Here is a 26259-nt window from a genome sequence, read left to right as displayed (position 1 = left end):
TCTGTACACCACACACCTCACTGAGTCATTCATTCATTCATTCAGTCAGGCCGTCAAACTGACTGAACAGTAAAAGAGGTGAAGACATGCAGCTTCTCCCCTTCGCGTGTTCTGCAGGACAATAACAACAACAGCAGGTATGAGCCAGACAAGCAGCTGTAAGATTACTGGGTGGGGGGATAAACTGTCTGCTGGCCCACACACACACACACACACACACACAAACACACACAGGTTCACACAAGCTGCAACTACCTTAAGTGCACTTCAACCTGTTTAATAACAGTTCAGGTGAAATAATTTACATGTGCGTGTCACACATTGAGCTGACGTGCATATACACAGAGATTTACTCTGATTACAGTAAACAGTTAAAACATGCTTGAAATACGTATATCGCCCAAATCACATGCAAACAATGCAAAAAGAGAGTCAAAGCCTCACACACACACACAGAGAGAGACTACTGCGTAAACCTTAATCATGTGCACAGTTAATGTGAAAAGAAGGGGGGGGGAAGAGAGACTGTGCAGGAAGAGCAGGGCAGAAAACATGTTTTCATGCATGACATTTTTCTCCTCCCTATGGTGCATTTTTTGCCTTTTACTCCACGGCTGTAATTGGCGTCCTGCCCGAGAGCTTCAGCTGCCCCAAACTGACACCTGACAGCGACCTGTGGAGGCAACTCTGCAACATGCTGCTGTGGGATAGCAGCTGTACTTTGACAGGGGGGTGATAGGTGGCTAGGTGAGCTACCACTATCATCTCTCTCTCTCTCTTCATCTCCCTGTATCCCTCTTTCCAACCCCAACTAGGTCGAGGTCTCTACTTTGCAAAACACCTGCAAACTCAAAGAAATACCTGAAACTCCTGAACTTCATTTAAGGTCATGAAAGTAAAAACTAGTGTCTGAAAAAGGAGTGAAAAAAGGAATTTATTGGTTTCTCCTTGATTCTTCTGACAGCTACATTGCTCCTGTTTGGAAGCGTATAGTTAGAGCTGGATCAGGCTTGGACCAGCTCTTAGATATGTTGCTATAGGCTTAGAATGCTGGGGTGACTGACACACTGGGATCCCCTCTCTCTCTCTCTCTCTCTCTCTCTCTCTCTCTCTCTCTCTCTCTCTCTCTCTCTCTCTCTCTCTCTCTCTCTCTCTCTCTCTCTCTCTCTCTCTCTCTCTCTCTCTCTCTCTCTCTCTCTCTGCCTGTCACTTACTTTAACTCTCCCTGTTCCTCTAAAATTACTAACCATAGACCTTTCTGGAGTCCTTGAGCTCCCTTGTCTCGTAGGTTCCTCTGGATCTCTGCCGTAGACGGCCTGCAGCTGTGGATGTACCAGACTCCAGCTGCTTATCCATCCCACCACATTCATCTCTCTCTCTTCATCTCCCTCTATCCCTCTCTCCAACACAGTCTCAGCAGATGTGTGTCTAACATGAGTCTGGTCCTGCTGGAGGTTTCTGCCTGTTAAAGGAAGTTTGTCCTTGCCACTGTAACTTGCTAAATGCTGCAAAGTGCTCTGCTCATGGTGGATTAAGATGAGATCAGACTGAGTCCTGTCTGTAAGATGGGACTGGATCTTATCCTGTCTTGATGTTGGGCCTCTTTGTCACTTCATGTGCAGACTAGTGTGTGTAAAAATTTCATAACTCAGCGTGAATATTAGGGACTGGATTTGACAGAAGAGAGGATGTTTAAGCTCTTTTAACAGAAACTATTGTCACATGTGAACCTCTTGTTCTTGTTTCTTTGTTTTCCTCCAAAACTACCAGCATGTCATTATTTGAAACGTGGTCCTTAAATAAGCAGTCCAACCAAAGTGTAGTGTTACAGGGGTTCAAATTAAAAATGGCAGATGGCCCCAGGACACAAAAATCCCTATCCCTCTCTCCAACACGGTCTCAGCAGATGTGTGTCTAACATGAGTCTGGTCCTGCTGGAGGTTTCTGCCTGTTAAAGGAAGTTTGTCCTTGCCACTGTAACTTGCTAAATGCTGCAAAGTGCTCTGCTCATGGTGGATTAAGATGAGATCAGACTGAGTCCTGTCTGTAAGATGGGACTGGATCTTATCCTGTCTTGATGTTGGGTCTTTGTTAATGATAGAACATAGAGTACGGTCTAGACCTGCTCTGTTTGGAAGGAGTCTTAAGATAATACCCATCCTTCCTTTCCTCCACCCCTACTTGTCCCTCAATTCCTCGATCCCTACTTGTCCCTCCTTACATCAACCCCTACTCATCCCTCCTTTCCTCAATCCCTACTCATTGGCGCTGTATAAATAAAGATTGATTGATTGGTTTTGTTCACCTCTCTGACAGATTCTGATGCAGATTATTAATTTGATCTTCAGTAGAATTCAGTGTTTATGATGCACTTCTTCTCGTTGTTTGTCATCCAATGTCCTCAACACTGATAGGACCAATACACCAGACCAATACTGAACTGAGTCAAGGTGACATTAAAAAAACACTTGAATTTGAAGATGACTTTTAGCCACCATTTAGGAATAAAATAAAATAATTTCAATGAAAATGAATCAGATAATGTTTCCTTTTTTTTACACAGCAAGCAATGAAAACTGGAGTTTTTACTCAACACTGACTTCCTAGCTCTTCATGATAATTTGATGCTTCCTGTCCCTGCTTTCTAGTAAAATCTGAACTGACTGTTGGTGTCAAAGCAATACTCTCCCACTCGAGCAGTTGCTAAGAGAAAGCTGGGGGTGAGAAGGGTGAGAAGGGTGAGAAGGGTTGGGTGGGGGGGGGTGAGGCTCAGAGCAGAGTGAAAGCAAAGAGGAGTGAGAGCATGCACGAAAAGGAGGGATAGAAATGAAAATCCCATCGTTCAAACGCAATTTCAAAGCTCTGTGTGCTCTCGCCAAGAGCCATGGGCATACAAAGAGGACTTTGTCCCAGCAGCAGAGGCTCATGGGATAGGGGGATGGAGGAAGAATGCCCGCTGCCCGGCAGAAAGCTTAGTGTGGCTGCCACTAAAGGCCTGTTTAGTCCCACTCTTGACATGCATCCTACACAAATACCTTCCCTCTCCTCTGACCTTTTTGAAGAACGGTGCACAGTAAAAGGCTACATGGGATCTAATAGCACGTCCATTGTTTGTGACTGTACATGCAATGATAACGCAGATCCTCGCCACCTCATCCAAACTAAAAGAGAGGGTCACTGAGAATACAGGAAATGTTTTCCATGCCACTAAGTCTGAGATTCAGTATGCAGGGCAGGGAGCATGCGGGCAGAGAACAGGGATTGGGCTGAATGCAGAGTATCACCCAGAGGGGGGATTCATTGAAAGCACACAGGAACATCTAGCTCTGGTATTTTGTTGTGATAGCCGAGGTTGGACGAGATGTGAAGGGAATCTGACCAATACCAGCTTGGAGACAGAGCCTGAGGGGAAATGCTGTCTGCAGGTAGATGTAAATGGTAAATGGTAAATGGACTTGTACTTATATAGCGCTTTTCTAGTCTGTCTGACCACTCAAAGCGCTTTTACACTACTCGTCAAATTCACCCATTCATACCCATCCATCACTGATGGTAGAGGCTGCTACAGTAAGGGACCATCAGTGTTAGCTAATCTCATTCGTACACATTCACACACCTCTGAACAACAGAGGGAGCAATTCGGGGTTCAGTGTCTTGCTCAAGGACACTTCGGCATGTGACTGCCGGAGCTGGGATCGAACCGCCAACCTTCGAGGCGGCGGGAGGGGTGGTAGTACTGGAGAAGGTCAGTGAGGTATGGGGGGGGCCAGGTTATTGAGGGATTTGTACGTGGTGAGCAGGATCTTGAAATGGATGCGCTGTTTTACGGGGAGCCAGTGGAGCTGTTGAAGGACAGGGGTGATGTGGTCTCTGGAGCGGGAGTGGGTGAGTAGCCGGGCAGCAGAGTTCTGTACGTATTGTAGTTTTTGTAGATGGGAGGAGGGAAGACCATACAGGAGGCTATTACAGTAGTCGAGTCGTGAGGATATAAAAGCATGAATTAGGGTTTCAGCAGCGGATTTGGAGAGAGTGGGACGGAGGCGGGCGATGTTGCAGAGGTGAAAGAAGGCAGTTTTTGGTGATGTGACGGATGTGGGGTTGGAAGGAGAGAGTCTGATCTAGCAGCAGGACCAATTTATTTCAACATCTTAAATGGAGGCATGCAGCAAATTGGAGAAATGTGACTCACTATGAGATTCCCAAGACCACTAACACCTGTCAAGATCTCTGCAATCATTATCCTTTGCAAATGTGTGACAAAGAAGCAACAGCATACTTTTCTGATTAACACAAAAGTAAGGCATAACTCTGAGATTTTTATTTTTAGGCCATGTCGCCCAACCCTACAGACCCCTTCTTCACACTCTTGTGCAATATTTCAGCACTCATCAGATGTAGTATTTTGGCTTCACCTTTGCACAAATGGAGGAGATGGAGATGAGCATACAGTCAATGGTAATAACAAAGAGATCTGCTGATATCTAAATCCAGAGAGGACGGGTTTCCCAAATTAAAATTAGATTCTCAAAACTGGGGAGTGAGGATTTCCCGTTGAGGGTTTAATGAGAGGAACTTTGTGTCAGGTCATTTGGCAGAATCAATAGATCACCAGGGCAGAGCTGAGCCTCAGAGAATGATGACCAAGAATTTGAAGCATTAACAAACTGATGTAAGAGTGTGGGAGGTCAGCTGGTACACACTCTGATTAAGGAAATAAATATTAAACAGAAGAAGACTCACTTATCTAATCATATCTGAAACATCTCATTCAGAAAGCAACCCCTTCTCTCTGTTCCAACAACGTTACACAACCGACAACAATCACACGAGGCTGGAATCACAAGACAGCAGAGACACAGAGGACAGCGTCACCACGAGACAATGAGCAAAAGGAAAAGCCTCAGTCTCAAACATGCTGTACACTGAGCAGCGCTCGTAAGCGATGACGGCAACAAACTCATGTCAGCTCACGTCCGCAGTCTGACTGAAAGTTATCCTTTACTGAACTTCACTGGATGACGCAGGTGCACAGAGAGTCGAGGTAAAACAGTACAGTAGAGTAGTGGCTTGCTGAGCCACTCAACACCACTCAATTAACTGTACTATCTTATTCATTTACTCAATTATAATTCTGTTTGTGCAAAGCATTTTGTGCTCCAATGCTGTGACTGAAAAGTGCTACAAAATAATGCCAGATCAACTAACTGATGTAATAATGGGCGGCCTTAAATCTTAATGATAGGCTGTTTTATGTACTACAGAGCCAAGAATGAAATAACAAACTTTTTAGTCCTTGTTTGCAGAAAAAACAAAGAAAGAAGAGCTTCTACATCTCGCCCTACATTTAAGGGACAAAGAGAGATTTGGGAAACTTACTTCCTCATCATAATAACTCATGCCCACAGAGACAAAGCCAGACTAAATCAAGGCTTCACGTACTTTACTCAGTCAGTATCCAGAGACTGTTTCTGCAGATATACCCAGCTCTTTTCCTCCGACAGTCTTCTTCAATTAAGAACCAATACTTTATCATCACTCAACTCAAAGTAAAAATACTGCTTCTTTCCTTGTCTTCTTTGAGTTAAAGTATAATCAATAAAACTGTTCTTAGGAGTGACACAGTGAAATTATCTTGGTGTAATGATTACGTATCTTATGTATTCAGGGTTGCCCTTCTCTGCAGAACATGCTCTGTGCATTGATCCTCACCCTCAATGAGGGCCTCATGTTGGCACAAGAGAGAAGAGAGTGGAGACCTGTCCGGTCATGCTGCTCTGCATATGTCCTCTCAATGATCAATCGGTTTCTGGCTAACCAGAGGCGCTGGGCAAGAGCTGCTGGAGCACTGAAGAGATGGCGAGCAACAAGAGCTTTGAGTCAAAAGCCAGTAAGGTGCTTTTCCACCAGATGTACCAGGAACTATTGGGGCGCCTTTGGCCAGCTAGTTTGTAGCTGGTTGAACTCGTGAACTGTGAAGCTGTGCACAAGAGAGGAAAGAAGACCTCTGTCCTGTCATGCTGCTCTGCATATGTCCTCTCAATGATCAATCGGTTTCTGGCTAACCAGAGGCGCTGGGCAAGAGCTGCTGGAGCACTGAAGAGATGGCTAGCAACAAAAGCTTTGAGTCAGAAGCCAGTAAGGTGCTTTTCCACCAGATGTACCAGGAACTATTGGGGCGCCTTTGGTCTAGCGGTTTTAGCTGGTTGAACTCGTGAACTGTGAAGCTGTGCACAAGAGAGGAAAGAAGACCTCTGTCCTGTTAAGTTAACTTATATGTGTGCACTTGGGCTACTTTTATCGTCATCTACTTTGGAATTTTAATGCAAAACCATCCTTGTCCATTAGGAGACATAAGAAAGAAACATTGATATAAATGTGTCCAGTTTGGACCTCTTTAAGAAAGGTACTTATTCATCTGTTTGATCCTGATTTAACATGTTTCTTAAGGATAGTAGTAGTTAAAGGCACTATGAGGAGTTTTTCACCAGCTGAGAAACAGACTGAAACCAACACTGATGCCTCTTTATGACCTTCAAAAGCAAACAAAACCATGAACAACAACACTCATACCCTCTCTGTTGTCATTTTTAATGCCTTAAAGGTGACATATCACGCTTTTTTCATCAACATATATTGGTCTAAGAGGTCCCCAAAACATGTCTTTAAAGTTGATGCTCAAAAAAAACACTTTGAAATCAGATTTTGGTCTGCCTGAAAAACCCTCTTCTTCAGTCCTCCTCAGAACACTCTGTTTTCTCTCTGACCACGCCCCCTCAGGAAGTGGATGTGCCTCGGCTGTCCAGCACGTTGATCTAATGTTTACATGTTGGCTGAACATACACGGCTGCTCACAGACCCGCGTTACTTCAACCCTCTGAATCTGATCCAGAATCTGATCCTGACGGAGAGGCGCCTGCAGCAGGACCTTTCTGAACCATTGGTCACAGATTTAGTGTTTCTTGTCGTTTTATTTATCAGTATGTAGACGTGTGTCTTGGTACACAGCTACTAACATGTAGCTATGTGGATATGCTAACTAGCGCTAGCACTTATCCATGATAAATAAAAATCATCCACTAGATCTTCAAATCTGCAGACGTGGGAAGTAAATCCGACCTCTACCAGAAAGGCAGCAGGACCTTTCTGAAGGATTGGTCACAGATTTAGTGTTTCTTGTTGTTTTATTTGTCAGTATGTTGACGTGTGTCTTGGTACACAGCTACAGCTACGACATGTAGCTATGTAGCTATGCTAACTAGCGCTAGCATTTATCCATGACAAATAAAAATCATCCACTAGATCTTCAAATCTGCAGACGTGGGGAGTAAAACCGACCTTTGTGTTTATTCAGACAGCCTACAACTAGCATGCCTCCCTCCTAAGCTCCTTGTTAGCACACATGTGTGCAGGTAATGAAAAACGGACGGGGGATTCAGTATTATTTTATACAGTCTATGGGCTGAACAAGCTCCGAGCTCTGACTCCGTGACAGACCGGATATTGTTGTTACGTAACAAAAACACTGAAGTCTGAAACGGCTCGTTTCACACACATTTACAGAAAGGTGGAGAAATCAGAACAGGGGCAGAATGGATTCTTTTCATTTTCAGGGGGTTTGTAGACATGCCAGGGACACATATTTCAGGTAGAGAACCATTAAAAAGTCCATTTTGCATGATATGTCACCTTTAAACCACTCAGAGGGGGTAGGTGTCAGACCACATGATTGACATTTGGCTTTAGAAACACCCTTTTTTGGCTGTTTTCATGGCAAATAATCACATTGAGTGATAAATCTGGCTGTTAAAAGACAGCAGGGTGAGGTTTTTGTTGAAAACACTACGTTTGCATGTACAGAACAAGAGATAAGAGGTATCACTTTGTCCACAATGGGGCGCCAAAATTGATATAAATCAAAAGTTCCTCACAGCAGCTTTAAAGTATGTCTCGCATTAAATCCATATAACACTTTTGAACCTTGTATTTTCATTAATCTCCCTTTAAGAACGAAACACATCTTCAGTCTGCTGATATACTGCATTTTTGTCTGGATTTTCTCTTCCTCTAGTCAAGGCTAAAGTTTTAGTAAGCAGAAGAAAACAGCCTGTTGAGACTTTGACCTTTGCATCGTCTGATCAATGAGGAAAAAAAATCTTAAATCTCAGTATCAAACTCCCTCTTCTGCAAGAAGTCTGCATCACTCCCGATGAGAGCAGACATTAAAGTGGAGAAAACAAAGCAGTCTCTGCTTACCCTTCCTGACTCTGATAAATCAAACCCATTTGTATGTGAACTAACTTCCTAAGTAATCTTTATAATCCACTTAGAAAGGACATTTGATCCGACTGAAAAGTGGATTGCTTTAAAAAAAACAAAAAAAACAAGCTCATCAAAATGAGTCAAAGGGGTCAAATGGCCTCTCAGTGGACACACATGTAGCCGGGAGGATGGACTTGTCATCCCTGCGGCGTCCATCTGACCAAACAAGAGGATTTCAGTCAGACAACAGACATGGGCCTTCCCCTGGGGCGGGCCGTATCTCCCACAGGGAGTGACACAGAGGAGGGCAGTGGATAACAGCCGGACATTAGGTACACTGCATGCCTGTCAGTTTCTGCGTGCCTGACAGATGCCTGTTGATTTGAGTTTTTTGTAAGGAGCTGAAGAGCGATGCAGAGGTCGCCATGCTTCCTCTTGACAGGTAACAGCTTAGTCCTACGCTGCAACACCTAGAGGTCAAAGGGTCGTCCCCGCTAAGAACCATATCTGTGATGATGACTTGAGCGATATGGGATCCAACATAACTTGCCGAGTGACTGAACAGCTTGCAGTGACAACAGTCAGCAGCCTCGAGTTTTAGGCCCGAGCCCAGAAAATTCAGGGGCATGTTGGGTGCATCATTCAGAGGGAGGGACTTAGTGGAGTGATAGGAGGTAGCAGAGTGAGAGGGACACGGTTTATTCCAGCAGAATGCTCATGTTTCTTGCGGTTATTATAAAAACTTCAGAACATAAAAAGTAAAGGAGCATTGCTTACAGTAAGTGTGACCCCTTTGGGTTGCTATTCTCCATGTCCCAAAGCTGACTCTGAAACCGGCCCTCCTTGTGATTGGTATTGTCTTTTTGGGGGAAATGGTTTTTAGTCTTAAGCACTGAAAAATAAAGACTGTTGTTCTTTCTCTTAAAAAATGAAATCAAAGAGTTTTGCACATAGTGCCGGCCAGAGAGCTTTCTGTTTTTATGCCCCTAAACTCTGGAACTCTCTGCCTCTGGACATTAAAACTGTGAGCTCTCTGGGCGTTTTTAAAAGTAAACTTAAGACTTACCCTTTTAGTCTGCATTTAAACTTGGAGTAACTTCCTTTTTTGCTCTGCACTGCATTATTACTATTATTAACATTGTTTTAGCATCATTTTCAATACTTTACTTTATTATATATATATATATGTGTATATATATATATAAATATATATATATATATATATATATATATATATATATATATATATATATATATATCATTTTTTTTATTTTTCTGGTATTTATCTGATTGAATTTTACTGATGTTATTGTAGTTATTTGATTAGATTTTCTGGTATTTATCTGATTTTATTAGATTTAATTTTTCTGGTATTGATCTGATATTATTTTATTGACTTCCTTGTAATAACCTTTTTTTCCTCATATTTATTTCATGTTTTTCTTTTATCTGCTATTTCTCAGATTTGATTTTATTGTAATCTTTTTATCGTATTTCTCTTATATCTATCTGATTGTATTTAATTTTTCTGGTATTTATTTGATTGAATTTTACTGATTTTATTGTAATTATTTGATTAGATTTTCTGGTATTTATCTGATTTTATTTTATTGATTTTATTTAATTTTTTCCTGAAATTTATCTGATTTTATTTTTATTGATACTATTGTAATTGTTAGATTTTTTTTTTATATCTATCTGATTTTAATTCATTTTTCTGGTATTTATCTGATTGAATTTTACTGATTTAATTGTAATTATTTGATTTTCTGGTTTTTATCTGATTTTATTCTATTTACTTTATTTTATTATTTTCCTGAAATTTATCTGATTTTATTTTATTGATTTTTTTTTTTTTCCTGATATTTATCTGATTTTTTTTTTTTAATATCTATCTGATTTTATTTCATTTTTCTGTTATTTATCTGATTGAATTTTACTGATTTTATTGTAATTATTTGATTTGATTTTCTGGTATTTATCTGATTTTATTAGATTTAATTTTTCTGGTATTGATCTGATATTATTTTATTGACTTCATTGTAATTACCTTTTTTCCTGATATTTATCTGATGTTTTTCTTTTATCTGCTATTTCTCAGATTTGATTTTATTGTAATTTTTTATCGTATTTCTCTTTTATCTATCTGATTTTATTTAATTTTTCTGGTAGTTATCTGATTTTATTGTAATTATTAGATTTTCTGGAGTTCATCTGATTTTATTTTATTGATTTTATTTAATTTTTTCCTGAAATGTATCTGATTTTATTGTAATTGTTTGATTTTCTTTTTTTTTTATATCAATCTCATTTTATTTAATTTTTCTGGTATTTATCTGATTTTATTTCACTGATTTTATTGTAATTATTATTATAATTTTTTTTTAAGTATTATACTTCTTTCCTCTATCTTGTGTATCATTTTACCTATTGCTGTTGTTTTCTGTCTCTTTTCTGTGAAGCACTTTGTGCTGCACGTTTAAATGTATGAAAGGTGCTTTACACATAAAAATGAGTTCTGTTAATTTAAACAGATCATTGAATGTTTGACGGCCTGTTAACATTAAACAAAGTGAATTCACCATTGGTACCGTGTCATCTCTGTGTTATGTCTTTGCTAATTCCACAACAGATTTTTACAACACACCAACCACATCTTTGCTGCTTCACCCATCTGAATCAATTACATTTTTTATGCTTGCTTGCTTTTCTTTTTATTGGTTGTTATTTTTTCAATTAGTTAAAGAGTCCTCTATATGCTGTTAGCCACACCCTTTTTTAAGTTGTTCTGCCTGTCTTTGCAAAATGTTTGCCTGATGAGCTCAACTTTGCAAGTTGGACTGTGTTTAGGATTCTTGCTATTCTGAAACACTGAAACAATCCAGACTGGATGACAGACCAGCTGACTGAACATGATTTCATTCATCTGAAATCTTTCATTTCATTGTATCTGTAAAGAAAGATGAATGGGGTCTTCATCTAAATATGGAGTGGGAGAAACAATCAGGCTCTTGTTGCAACTACATCTAGCACATTCACACATCAATCATCAATAAGCATGGACACATTCCAGACCCTGATGGAGAGGTCAGACTTTACAAGACCAAATAAAAAGAACAATTCTGTCCAAGCTGTGACCCGTCATATCTCCAGATACATGTCACACTTTCTTTTTATGCATTGCTCCTCTTATTAGAATCAGCTTTACAGGAAAGGAGGGGGAGAGAGGAGGGGTATTACATGCAGAGAAGAGCCAGGGTTGGAATTAAACGCAGAGTCCTGCGACGAGTACTCAGGCTGGGTGATAATACGATTTCAATACATGGACCTGTTTCAGTTTATATCACTGACAGTTATAATACTATGGTCTTTTTTTATGCTAGGTATAAATAGATCAGGCTGAACGTCACAGAGTGATACGGGTCAGTCTGCAATTTATTTATTTTCTTCATCCTGAACCTTGGCGTCATTCCCACCGACTGCATCCTGGGCAGGTTATGTCACTGACCATCTTTAGTCAGTGGTCAACTGGGAGTTAAAGGAGAAACCAGCAGAGTTAAAGAGACCTGGTGACGGATAGACGCTGATTTTTAGATAGTTTCAATTACCTGCATTGAACATCTTAAGATTCCTAACTAGCTATCTTACCTGCAGCTCACAACGCTGTACAACTCACAGCATGTATGGTAGCAGAAAAGCTCAGACTGCACTGTGAAGCACTGATATGCCACTTTGGAAGCCTAACACGGGCAGGTGTGTACCCCAAACAGGTTTTCTCCATTGTTCTGACCATGATCTGAAAAAAAAAAGCCTTTCAAAATCATAATTTTTGTTAAGTATGCATCATCACAGACGGCCACAACAACCAGATGGGGCTGCTGTAATCTATTCTCTGATTGGATTTGTGTCCTGAAGAAAATCCCTGCATCAAGCGACGTGTTTGGATTGTAAAATCCAGCACCAGCTCATTGTGGTCCTCTTTGTCACTTCATGTGCATTCTAGTGTGTGTAAAAAATGCACGATTCAGTGTGAATATTAGGGACTGGATTTGACAGAAGGGAGGATGTTTAAGCTCTTTTAAAATAAACTATTGTCACATGTGGACCTCTTGTACCCGTTTCTTTGTTTTCCCCCAAAACTAGCTTATTTGAAACGTCGTCCAACCAAAGTGTAATGTTACACAGGTTCAAATTAAACTTGGCTGAAGAACCCCGGACACAAAAAGTGTGTATGAATGAATGTCCTCTATCCCTCTCTCCAACATGGTCTCAGCAGATGTGTTTCTAACACGAGTCTGGTCCTGCTGGAGGTTTCTGCCTGTTAAAGGAAGTTTGTCCTTGCCACTGTAACTTGCTAAATGCTGCAAAGTGCTCTGCTCATGGTGGATTAAGATGAGATCAGACTGAGTCCTGTCTGTAAGATGGGACTGGATCTTATCCTGTCTTGATGTTGGGTCTTTGTTTATAATAGAACATAGAGTACGGTCTAGACCTGCTCTGTTTGGAAAGAGTCTTAAGATAATACCCATCCTTCCTTTCCTCGACCCCTACTTGTCCCTCCTTACCTCGACCCCTACTCATTCCTCCTTACATCAACCCCTAATCGTCCCTCCTTTCCTCAACCCCTACTCATCCCTCCTTTCCTCAACCCCTACTCATTCCTCTTTACTTCAACCCCCAATGGTCTGTCCTTACATCGACCCCTACTCATCCCTCCTTACCTCGATCCCTACTTATCCCTCCTTAACTCGATCCCTACTCGTCCCTCCTTACATCAACCCCTACTCATCCCTCCTTTCCTCAATCCCTACTCATACCTCCTTACATCGACCCTTAATGGTCCCTCCTTACCTTGACCCCTACTTGTCCCTCTGTTCCTACTCATCCCTTCTTTCCTCAGCCCCTACTCATCCCTCCTTATATCAACCCCTAATCGTCCCTCCTTTCCTCAACCCCTACTCATTCCTCCTTACTTTAACCCCTAATCGTCCCTCCTTTCCTCAACCCCTACTCATCCCTCCTTTCCTCAACCCCTAATCGTCCCTCCTTTCCTCAACCCCTACTCATCCCTCCTTTCCTCAACCCCTACTCATTCCTCTTTACTTCAACCCCTAATGGTCTGTCCTTACATCGACCCCTACTCATCCCTCCTTACCTCGATCCCTACTTATCCCTCCTTAACTCGATCCCTACTCGTCCCTCCTTACATCAACCCCTCCTCATCCCTCCTTTCCTCAATCCCTACTCATACCTCCTTACATCGACCCCTAATGGTCCCTCCTTACCTCACCCCTACTTGTCCCTCTGTTCCTTCTCATCCCTTCTTTTTTGTCAACCCCTACTCATCCCTCCTTACATCAACCCCTAATCGTCCCTCCTTTCCTCAACCCCTACTCATCCCTCCTTACTTCAACCCCTAATGGTCTGTCCTTACATCGACCCCTACTCATCCCTCCTTACTTCGATCCCTACTCATCCCTCCTTTCCTCAATCCCTACTCATACCTCCTTACATCGACCCCTAATGGTCCCTCCTTACCTCGACCCCTACTCATCCCTCCTTTCCTCAATCCCTACTCATACCTTCTTACATCGACCCTTAATGGTCCCTCCTTACCTCGACCCCTACTTGTCCCTCTGTTCCTACTCATCCCTCCTTTCCTCAACCCCTACTCATCCCTCCTTACATCAACCCCTAATCGTCCCTCCTTACATCGACCCCTACTCATCCCTCCTTACCTTGACCCCTAATGGTCCCTCCTTACCTTGATCCCTACTTGTCCCTCCATTCCTCAACCCTTACTCATCCCTCCTTACACCAACCCCTAATGGTCCCTCCTGACATCAACCCCTACTCATCCCTCTTTAAATTGACCCCTACTTGTCCTTCCTTACCTTGACCCCCTTGTAAGTACTTTTAATACAGACCTTTCTCTATGTGCTTTGTCTCCTATTTCTCTTAATAAGCCTCCAGGATTGGACAAAGGAAGGATTTCTATGAGTCTTATTTATAAAATAATAGCCAAATGATTCTGAAAGACTTAGTTTTATGCAGATGTGGACTTTAACTTGACTTTGACTTAGCTCCCATCCTAACTCACAGTCACCCAGTCTGACCTTTCCCTCCTCCAGCTCTTCTCAGGGAACCCTTAAACTGTTTGGAGCTCTTTTGTTCCAGTGTATGAGGACTGCAGCGACCACGCCTGAGGCTTCAGGAAACCAAGAACACAAGCCCACACATATACTGTATATATGTATATATATAAATCCTCACACACCCACACACACACACAAAGACGGATACACTTATGTATCCTACAACCAAGGACAAAAGCACAGGAAGGCATGCACTCACACTCTGCACCCAAGAGACTCATATCAGCACTGGCATTATATCCGAGGAGCCAGAGCTCCCAATGAAAATTCACCCCGCTCTGTCTAAACAGACTTGTCACTCAGTGGATAGAAATAGCTGTGCATGTCCTGCTAAGTGGACTCAGCGATTCTTTGGGGGTCACAGAGAGTAACAGGGGCGTTTTTCAGGAAAAGAGAGCAACCCTCAGCAAAGACGGACGTGAGCGCTAATCCGCCTGGACGTGGAGACCATCAGAACTTACTGAGAGGTTTGAGGATGCTGTTGCTGGCCTCATCGTTGTTTTCCGTGTCCGACTTGTCAGAGGCGTTCTCCGTCAACTTCTCCTTCCTGTCCTTGTGGCTGGGTCTCCGACGGTGACGCCTCCGACGCCGGTAGCTCTTGGGCACATGCACACCGATGTAAATGGTGTGATGACCTGTGGGAGGAAAAACAGCAGATGAACTCAATTATTAATCTGATGATAAAAATGAGGGAGAGGACTTCCTGTAGATGTTGACAGAGAATCACTAACATTTATCCTTAAATAACCTCGCCCGTCAATTCAGTTAGATATATTTGTGTTCTCAAGACGGCATAGCAGAGTGTTTGAGGTTTCACACTCAAAACAAACATTTGGACAGAAAGAGAAGCAGAACAAAGCAGCCTGAACTTCCTGTTTCTTCATAGGGCTGGGCGATATATCAAGTTTTAAAGGTGACATATCACGCTTTTTTCATCAATATATATTGGTCTAAGAGGTCCCCAAAACATGTCTTTAAAGTTTATGCTCAAAAAAACACTTTGAAATCAGATTTTGGTCTGCCTGAAAAACCCTCTTCTTCAGTCCTCCGCAGAACACTCTGTTTTCCCTCTGACCACGCCCCCTCAGGAAGTGGATGTGCCCTCGGCTCTCCGGCACGTTGATCTAATGTTTACATGTTAGCTGAATATACACGGCTGCTCACAGACCCGCGTTACTTCATCCCTCTGAATCTGATCCAGAATCTGATCCTGACGGAGAGGCGCCTGCAGCAGAACCTTTCTGAAGGATTGGTCACAGATTTAGTGTTTCTTGTTGTTTTATTTGTCAGTATGTCGACGTGTGTCTTGGTACACAGCGACGAACATGTGGCTATGTGGCTATGCTAACTAGCGCTAGCACTTATCCATGATAAATAAAAATCATCCACTAGATCTTCAAATCTGCAGATGTGGGGAGTAAAACCGACCTCTGACAGAAAGGCAGCGGGATCTTTCTGAACCATTGGTCACAGATTTAGTGCTTCTTGTTGTTTTATTTGTCAGCTGTCGACGTGTGTCTTGGTACACAGCTACAGCTACGACATGTAGCTATGTAGCTATGCTAACTAGCGCTAGCACTTTTCCATGAAAAATAAAAATCATCCTCTAGATCTTCAAATCTGCAGACGTGGGGAGTAAAACCGACCTTTGTGTTTATTATGACAGCCTACAACTAGCATGCCTCCCTCCTAAGCTCCTTGTTAGCACACATGTGTGCAGGGAATGAAAAACAGAGGAGGAGTTGAGTTGTATTTTATACAGTCTATGGGCTGAACAAGCTCCGAGCTCTGACTCCGTTACAGACCGGATATTGTTGTTACGTAACAAAAACACTGAAGTCTGAAACGGCTGGTTTCAGCACACATTTACAGAAAGGTGGAGAAATCAGAACAGGGGCAGAATGGATTTTTTTCATTTTGGGGGGGTTTGTAGACAGGGAAACATATTTCAGGTAGAGAACCATTAAATAGTCGATTTTGCATGATATGTCACCTTTAAGATGTATTGATATATAATTACAAACACGAGTGTAGATTGTTTACATACATGAATTTCCGTCCATATCGCCCAGCCCTAATTGCTTACATGACAATAGACGCTTTTCGACCAGAACTTTTAGTTCCTGGAACCAATCCTTACACTGTCACGCTCAAAGAAGACAATTGTTAAACAGCTGTTAAACCAAAGTGAATCACAAGTGTGTGTGATGTTTTTGTGGGTGACGGGTGAAATAAAACAGGTACACAATCAGACAAATTCAGCATTGCAGGCCCCGTCCCCTAAAGTTCCTGGAACTTTGGAAAGTACTACCCCCCAAAAGGGTTCTTTTTAGGGAGAGACTAACTACCCAATAACTACATTTAGACCCTATCCTTCTGTCGAATCATGCAGGAACCAGACCTTCCAGAGGTGCTTTTGGACCGCTGGAACTTTCCTCAAAAGGTCCCTAGTTCCTGGGGAAAGTTCCTGCAGTGGAAAAGCACCTTATATCTGTCATTCATGATGGCACAACACCAACAGGACGTGTTGTTTTACATCAAGCTGGTTGGTTCGGGGTCAGCAGTGACCAGCAGTGTTTGCTCACAATAAGTCATTCAGAAAAAGCTGGATTACATGCCAATTATGGCAAAGGATTAGGTTCAGGGCGCCTGTTCTTAATTGATGGCCACTATCATCAAGTTTGGGGTTAAAGGGTTTGGTTTAAGTGATATCATACATAGACATCCTCTTCTCTAATACCTGCACACTTTTTAAGTGTCCAGGTGCCTTGTGAGCTAACACCACAAGCCTCTCCTCCCTGAGCCGTTAAAATGCAACCTCTCACAGTAAACATCAAAAGGCCCTCCGAAACAAAAGGCTCTGTGCGGTCAGTGTCAAACGTGGCTTTTAGAAAGACGTCGGGCAACGCTGAGCCAAGCACTGCACATGACCCGACCAGGAAGTGTCCGGACCCCTCAACACCACAAACAATGATCTCTCTTGAAGCACAAGAGCGTTCATTATTCACTCGTACCACAATGCCTTCGTTTTTAAGGGTTCATCTATATTCACTGACACCGACGGTTCAGCATGCCATGCTAGCACGGAGCATCAGATGCAACACTGAAAACAAGAGGGAGGATTTCACTCGGTTGAAGTTAGTGCTCCTTTTTCCACGGTCAATACATCCCTTCCTTTTGAGACAGACTTTACAGACTCATTTATTACACAGGCAGAGAGGCCTGCTGTTCACTCCTGGAAATCAGACTTCTCCATCAAAACTACAGAGAAACTTTGGGACCATAAAACAGGACTTTCATTTGATTTAAATATGTTAAAGATGGTTTAAAATAGAAACAATATGTTTACAAGTAAACTTTAAAGCATGTGATCAATCTAGGCATAACATACAGAGTACATCATTAGCCTCCAGAGGCCTGCTCCTTGTAAAGTCTCTAAAAGTAGTATGGGAGTTCGAGCCTTCAGTTATCAGGCAACTCTCCTTTGGAATCATCTACCAGTCAGAGTCCGGGAGGCAGACACCCTCTCTACTTTTAAGAGTAGGCTTCAAACTTTCCTTTTTGATAAAGCTTATAGTTAGAGCTGGATCAGGCTTGGACCAGCTCCTAGTTATGCTGCTATAGGCTTAGACTGCCAGGGGATCTGACACACTAGGATCCCCTCTCTCTGCCTGTCACTTACTTTAAAGGGGACATATCACGCTTTTTTCATCAACATATATTGGTCTAAGAGGTCCCCAAAACATGTCTTTAAAGTTTATGCTCAAAAAAACACTTTGAAATCAGATTTTGGTCTGCCTGAAAAGTCCTCTTCTTCATTCCTCATCAGAACACTCTGTTTTCCCTCTGACCACGCCCCCTCCGGAAGTGGATGTGCCTCGGCTCTCCAGCACGTTGATCTAATGTTTACATGTTGGCTGAATATACACGGCTGCTCAGAGATCACGTAACTTCAACCCTCTGAATCTGATCCTGACGGAGAGGCGCCTGTAGCAGGACCTTTCTGAACGATTGGTCACAGATTTAGTGTTTCTTGTTGTTTTATTTATCAGTATGTAGACGTGTGTCTTGGTACACAGCTACGAACATGTAGCTATGTGGCTATGCTAACTAGCGCTAGCACTTATCCATGATAAATAAAATCATCCACTAGATCTTCAAATCTGCAGACGTGGGGAGTAAAACCGACCTCTGCCAGAAAGGCAGCAGGACCTTTTATGAAGGATTGGTCACAGATTTAGTGTTTCTTGTTGTTTTATTTGTCAGTATGTCGACGTGTGTCATGGTACACAGCTACAGCTACAGCTACAGCTATGAACATATAGCTATGTGGCTATGCTAATTAGCGCTAGCACTTATCCATGACAAATAAAAATCATCCACTAGATCTTCAAATCTGCAGACGTGGGGAGTAAAACCGACCTTTGTGTTTATTAAGACAGCCTACAACTAGCATGCCTCCCTCCTAAGCTCCTTGTTAGCACACATTTGTGCAGGTAATGAAAAACGGGGGAGGGATTCAGTATTATTTTATACAGTCTATGGGCTGAACAAGCTCCGAGCTCTGATTCCGTGACAGACCGGATATTGTTGTTACGTAACAAAAACACGGAAGTCTGAAACGGCTCGTTTCACACACATTTACAGAAAGGTGTAGAAATCAAAACAGGGGCAGAATGGATTTTTTTCATTCTCGGGGGGTTTGTAGACATGCCAGGGACACATATTTCAGGTAAAGAACCATGAAAAAGTCAATTTTGCATGATATGTCACCTTTAACTCTCAATCAATCAATCAATCAATCTTTATTTGTATAGCTCCAAATCAAAACAAGCGTTAACTCTTCCTGTCCCATTAAAGTTACTAACCATAGACCTTTCTGGAGTCCCTGAGCTCCCTTGTCTCGTAGGTTCCTCTGGATCTCTGCCGTAGACGTGCCAGACTCCAGCTTCTACAACTACTACTATCCGTCTCACCACTATCATCTCTCTCTCTCTTCATCTCCCTCTATCCCTCTCTCCAACACGGTCTCAGTAGATGTGTGTCTAACATGAGTCTGGTCCTGCTGGAGGTTTCTGCCTGTTAAAGGAAGTTTGTCCTTGCCACTGTAACTTGCTAAATGCTGCAAAGTGCTCTGCTCATGGTGGATTAAGATGAGATCAGACTGAGTTCTGTCTGTAAGATGGGACTGGATCTTATCCTGTCTTGATGTTGGGCCTCTTTGTCACTTCATGTGCAGACTAGTGTGTGTAAAAAATTCATAATTCAGCGTGAATATTAGGGACTGGATTTGACAGAAGGGAGGATGTTTAAGCTCTTTTAACAGAAACTATTGTCACATGTGAACCTCTTGTTCTTGTTTCTTTGTTTTCCCCCCAAACTACCAGCATGTCATTATTTGAAATGTGGTCCTTAAATAAGCAGTCCAACCAAAGTGTAGTATTACAGGGGTTCAAATTAAAAATGGCAGATGGCCCCAGGACACAAAAATCCCTATGAATGAATGTCCTCTATCCCCCTCTCCAACACAGTAGGTCTCAGCAGATGTGTGTCTAACATGAGTCTGGTCCTGCTGGAGGTTTCTGCCTGTTAAAGGAAGTTTGTCCTTGCCACTGTAACTTGCTAAATGCTGCAAAGTGCTCTGCTCATGGTGGATTAAGATGAGATCAGACTGAGTCCTGTCTGTAAGATGGGACTGGATCTGATCTGGTCTTGATGTTGGGTCTTTGTTAATAATAGAACATAGAAGAACGGTCTAGACCGGCTCTGTTTGGAAAGAGTCTGAGGAGAACATTTATTGTGATTTGGCGCTATAGATTGATTGATGGATTCGGATGACTTTAGTCGAAGGTTTTCTTTAACGCTGTTACTTTTTCCTTCTTTAACATTTCTGGTGCTGTTCAGGATGATAGTTCTCTAAATGCACAATCAAATTGGTAGTGTTGGAAGATTGCTGTTTTATTCCTCCTCCCATCACCTGTCTGTCTTTTCCAACGCTTCAAAATGCTACCTTTTAGCATGCATGTCAAAGCATGTTGTTGGGGTGTGTAAGCTGTGACAGTGTGCATAATTAATGTGTCACCTTATCAGCAAAAATCGACATATCTACCGATACTGATAATTAACCTTTTCAGCTTTTTACACAATATTAAGCTGATGATATAGTGCATCCCAAAAATCCTCTGACCCCTGAAAATGTTTGATTTAAGGCCGCTCTATGTCTCATAATGAGCTAATTCAACACTCTTAAAAGGAAAACACAGCTTGAGGTCCTTCCCATATACAAAGGTTGTGTTGCTAACTAAACAGGCATAGCACACACACAGGGTTCATGTAGTGTCAGCCTTTTGTGAGGTTCAGCGAGTCACTGATTTTATATGTGGAGCCAATTAGTCATAATATATGGTAACAGCTCCACAGCGACTCTATTCAGGGATTTGGGGTTTTCAAGTTCAAACACTTATACTAAAAATCTCAGACACTCCCGAAACAGAGTTAAAAATGTGGTCGTTGCACAATGTGTTGATTACAAAGCGGCAAGAACGAAGAAACCCAAATAAATTCAGTGCATTCATTAGAAAGTTGACCATCAAGAGCAACAAGGTTTGCAACTCAGCATGTGGGCATTAAAGGACCCAGCAGCAGATGGCTGGATTGCCAGAACAAAAACAGAAGAGACAGAAAGGAGTGAAGACCGCGGTGCTATTAGAGGTGATAGATGAGCAATAAAGCAGAGAGTGAAGACGTTTGCACAGGCTGAACCACAACACGAGAGGAGGCGAGAGAATAGGAGGAGAGTGACGGAGGAGAAAGGATAAAAAATAGTCGAGTCAAGGTGCTGGAAAGGAAGATTTGCACACTGCCAGAGCGGCATTGTGCAACAACTTCCTCTTCTTTTTTTGTGCAGGAGAAGAAGTTCTTTTGGAGCTGCCCCCAAGCACACTCTGAATGAAATGCAAGTCTTGTGTTTGCTGGGAGGTTTGTTTAGCTTGTTAGATTTCTGAGGAGAGGCAACGCCACCGCCAGTTTCCCCAGTAACTGCGGCCACTGGGACCTGCCCAGAGAAGTTGGGAGGGTGGCGTCATGCCATGCAGCACTGACAGCATGCTAATAGAAGAGTGCTTTAAAAATATACAGCTCAATGGAAACCAAGGGGTTCTGTTAATTGGGCTGGACATTACTACTCTACTTTACTTCTGATTTAGATTCAACAGGTGGTGTCCTACAGCTTTAAAGGAAACTCAATGTTAAGTCAGAGGTGTTTACATAATTGAGTTGTTAGTCTTTGACATTCACACTGTTTGAGACAGAGTTCAAATGTTTTGCTTAAGTAAAAAGCCACAGACTAATCCGCGTCAGATAAAGATAATTCAGCCATTGGACGACAGATCCTCTTAACAGACTTTTATCTTGTACAAAAGGGAGAAATGTCAAACCACCTCGTCTCTTCTTTGCTCTTTTTATCAGTCTGTCTTCAAATCAGACTGAGCAAGCAGCGGGGAGGAGCATGACCTCAGTGGGGACTCAAAAAAAAAAAAGAGAAGAAGAGATTTAACGAGCAGACGAGGACACACGCAGACACAGCAGAGACGCTGGTTTTGTGTACAGGAAGTCGGAGAGATTGAAGCAGGGTTCAAGCTGAGGTGACACCTGACAAAACGTTGACCTCTCCGGCGGGAGGGACACTGCAGTGCAGATTCCAATGTTGACGAATCATGTCTACCACTGAGTGACCAAAGGAGTGGGTTTTATTCAAATCACAAATGCTTTTTATGCCTTTAAAGCCATCATTTATAACCATTGCATGCTTATTTTGATGTTTTTATGGTTATTGTTTGTCTTTAAAAGTTAATTTATAACATCATTAGCTGTACTTTTTAATATAAGTTGCACTTCTGCTGCTTCTCAGGTTGTATATTTTCCTTTGACAAGTGTCTACTCATGCGTTCAGTGCCCTGATATGTAATGAATAATGTATTGTGATTAAATCATAAGGCACTTCCTTCAGAAATCAATATTTTTACACCAAATATCAAATTGGAAGCAACTTTTTTTTTTTAAAGGCACTATGAGGAGTTTTTAACTGGCTGAGAAACAGACTGAAACTGATACTGATGCCTCTTTATGACCCTCAAAAGCAAACGAGACCATCTACAACAACACTGATACCTTCTCTGTTGTCATTTTAATGTCTAAAACTGCTCTGAGGGGGTAGGTGTCAGAACAGATGATTGACATCTCGCTTTAGAAACACCCAGAAGACCGCCAGAGTACCCCCTTCCAGATCTCCAGGGACTTCAATTAGTATTTATTTTACTGTATTTGTATAATTTATTGGGTATAAAGCAACTGTAATGACTGAATTTCCCCCCCTTGGGATAAATACAGTATTTCTGATTCGTGAAAACCAATGGTTGCTTTTGTGTTGGAAGTTAATCACATGGAACCAAACAACAAGCTTGAGTTGCTCAGTTTTCACAGTTCAAATTCAGTTTTCTAAGTTAAAGGTGACATATCATGCAAAATGGACTTTTTAATGGTTCTCTACCTGAAATATGTTTCCCTGGCATGTCTACAAACCCCCTGAAAATGAAAAGAATCCATTCTGCCCCTGTTCTGATTTCTCCACCTTTCTGTAAATGTGTGTGAAACAAGCCGTTTCAGACTTCAGTGTTTTTGTTACGTCACAACAATATCCGGTCTGTAACAGGAAGTCACATGTGTGCTAACAAGGAGCTTAGGAGGGAGGCATGCTAGTTGTAGGCTGTCTTAATAAACACAAAGGTCGGTTTTACTCCCCACGTCTGCAGATTTGAAGATCTAGTGGATGATTTTTATTTTTTATGGAAAAGTGCTAGCGCTAGTTAGCATAACCACATAGCTACATGTCGTAGCTGTAGCTGTAGCTGTAGCTGTAGCTGTAGCTGTAGCTGTAGCTGTAGCTGTAGCTGTAGCTGTAGCTGTAGCTGTAGCTGTAGCTGTAGCTGTAGCTGTAGCTGTAGCTGTAGCTGTAGCTGTGTACCAAGACACACGTCGACATACTGACAAATCAAACAACAAAAAACACAGAATCTGTGACCAATCCTTCAGAAAGATGATTGACATCTCGCTTTAGAAACACCCTTTTTTGGCTGTTTTCATTGCAAATAATCACATTGTAAGATAAGTCTAAATGTTAAAAGACAACAGGCTGAGGTTATTGTCTGAAGACGCTTATTATGCATGTACAGGACAAGAGGACTCTGTACAGGATCTGAGAGGCGCTGATAGAGATATTGAGACTTTGAAACGTAAACTAAAAACGGATTTATTCAGTCTGGCTTTTATGAAGGGTTTAACAATTTTATTACCTACCTTTTACTGTAATATTGATTTAAATGTTGCTTTATTACTTTATTAATTTTAACTGTTATCTTATTCTACTTTTATGTATTTATTCATTCATTTATTTAATTTTATTTATCTACTCAGTTTTATTGATATTTTTAGCCTTAGTTTTATTTTTTAACTCTTATCCTTACCTTTTAAATCTATTAATTTTAACTATTTTTATTCTTAATTTTGATGCTTTAACTTATTTTAATTACAAATATTTTATTTTGGTGTGCATTAGTCTCTGTTTTATTTTATGTTCTTCTTATTTTTAATTTGTATTTTTATTATTTTTATTATTATCATTATTATTATCTTCCCCTCATATGTCTTGCCATTGTTTCATTTCTGCTTCTTTCTTGTTTTCAATTGCTGTAAAGCACTTTGGGTTGCATTTTATTTGTATGAAAGGTGCTATATAAATAAAGCTTGATTGATTGATTGATTGATTGATTGATTGATTGATTGATTGATTGATTGATTGATTGATTGATTGATTGATTGATTGAAGAGATAAGACGTATCACTTTGTCCACAAGGGGGCGCCAGAATCGATACAAGCTAAAAGTTCCTCACAGCAGCTTTAAGTAATATTTTGCCTTTTTTTTGCCTTTATTTGATAGGACAGCTGAAGACAGACAGGAAATGTGGGGAGTAGAGAGCAGGGGAAGACATGCAGAAAATGGTCAACCGGCCGGGAATTGAACCGGCGACCCCTGCGACGAGGACTGTAGCCTCTGTAAGTGGGGGCGCTTAGTCCGCTAGGCCACCAGCGCCCTGGAAGCAACTCTGTAATCTGAAACGTGTTTCTTCAATGAAATTAAACGCACAGTTTGAGAGTTCAGCCCTGAGAGTTCATTCTGCAGCCTTCTATACATCAGATAACTTAGCTGTTATCAGTCCTTAAACACTACTGTGTGTATTCCCTTTCTCTCTACTGTTGTGATCTCATTTCTTTTTCCTACTATAAACAAACTAATGTTGAATTCCCTTGACTTCTGCTTGTGCACTGATATGATAAGTGAGTCCTTCAGAGTCTCTGATTAGAGCTGCATCCCTAAAAACAGCAGCTATGAATTGTTGGGATGTCATGACCACAGTTATTTACAGTTTTTGATAAATAGTCCCAGTGATTCCACGTCAGTGATCGTTCCATGGTGATGGATTCTTATCTGCCTGTTGCGGTGGATTGAACATGAACCTGTCCTCATTCAGCTCTGAGTTCACACACCTTTAAAAACAAACTAATGTCACAACTTTGAACCCTGCTGCTATCATCACCACCAATCATGGTTTAACTTTCTTTGTAGAGACCGCTAACCTAAAGTTTCTCTCACCTGCTCCGCTCCTTCATCATACTGATGGACAGGATCCAATATGTAAATGCCCATAGCCTGCTGAATTAGCATGCTAACCAAAGCTACAGTTTAAGCCATATTGTTTTGATGCTAATGGAAGCTAACGGTTTTACCTCACCTTACGGTCTATGGTGTCAACAAGCAGAAGCTAAATGTGCCGGAACACTTTGCTGTGGATTGATTTGACATGACGTGTGATCAGTTTGCCTCTGGCGTTGCTCATGTTAGTGAGGATATGCGGCTCCATACCATGTGAGCATGGTCTGAGCATCAAGTGAAAATGAAAATGAAATGAAAGTTAATAACCATTGTCAAGGGGTTTTGACCAATCAGAATCAAGCATCATAACACAGCCCGAAGATCAGTAAGAAAGCCGGGTAATAATCCATGTTAATATTAATCAGTAATACTTGATGATGGAGGTTTATGGAGAGGAGATAGAAGCTGAGTCTCTCCTCTCTCTGGCTAATAAGATGGACGAGCTAACAGGACTAGCTGAGAGTCAGACAGAGTTTCGTGGGTGCATCAGGATATTCCCGACCACAACGTCTCCATTGACGTCCAGGCAGACCGGGATAGCACAGAGAGCGCTGTGGGCCTCTGACCATATTATCTGCATAGGGAGATCTCACATGTCATACTGGTAGAGGTTTACATCCCCCCTCTGCCAAACCGACTACGGCGTCCAACGTTCTCAACGCTGCCATAGCCGGACTCCAGAAGACCGCCAGAGTACCCCCTTCCAGATCTCCAGGGACTTCAATTAGTATTTATTTTACTGTATTTGTATAATTTATTGGGTATAAAGCAACTGTAATGACTGAATTTCCCCCCCTTGGGATAAATACAGTATTTCTGATTCGTGAAAACCAATAGTTGCTTTTGTGTTGGAAGTTAATCACATGGAACCAAACAACAAGCTTGTGTTGCTCAGTTTTCACAGTTCAAATTCAGTTTTCTAAGTTAAAGGTGGCATATCATGCAAAATCAACTTTTTAATGGTTCTCTACCTGAAATATGTTTCCCTGGCATGTCTACAAACCCCCTGAAAATGAAAGAATCCATTCTGCCCCTGTTCTGATTTCTCCACCTTTCTGTAAATGTGTGTGAAACCA

General features: G+C 41.7%; 1 protein-coding gene across 2 annotated transcripts in view; it reads right to left on the bottom strand.

Moving 5' to 3' along the window:
* slc4a4a (solute carrier family 4 member 4a) overlaps window positions 1-26259 on the bottom strand; it is a 114647-nt gene that overhangs the window by 73327 nt on the left and 15061 nt on the right. For both annotated transcript variants that reach the window (XM_034692335.1, XM_034692336.1), the window contains exon 4: window positions 14876-15049. In XM_034692335.1, coding sequence (XP_034548226.1) covers window positions 14876-15049 — 174 coding nt within the window. The remainder of the gene's footprint in view (window positions 1-14875; window positions 15050-26259) is intronic.

Source organism: Notolabrus celidotus, chromosome 9, assembly GCF_009762535.1.
Source record: "Notolabrus celidotus isolate fNotCel1 chromosome 9, fNotCel1.pri, whole genome shotgun sequence".
NCBI classification, from domain to species: Eukaryota; Metazoa; Chordata; class Actinopteri; order Labriformes; family Labridae; genus Notolabrus; species Notolabrus celidotus.
This window is presented reverse-complemented; position numbering and strand designations above follow the sequence as displayed.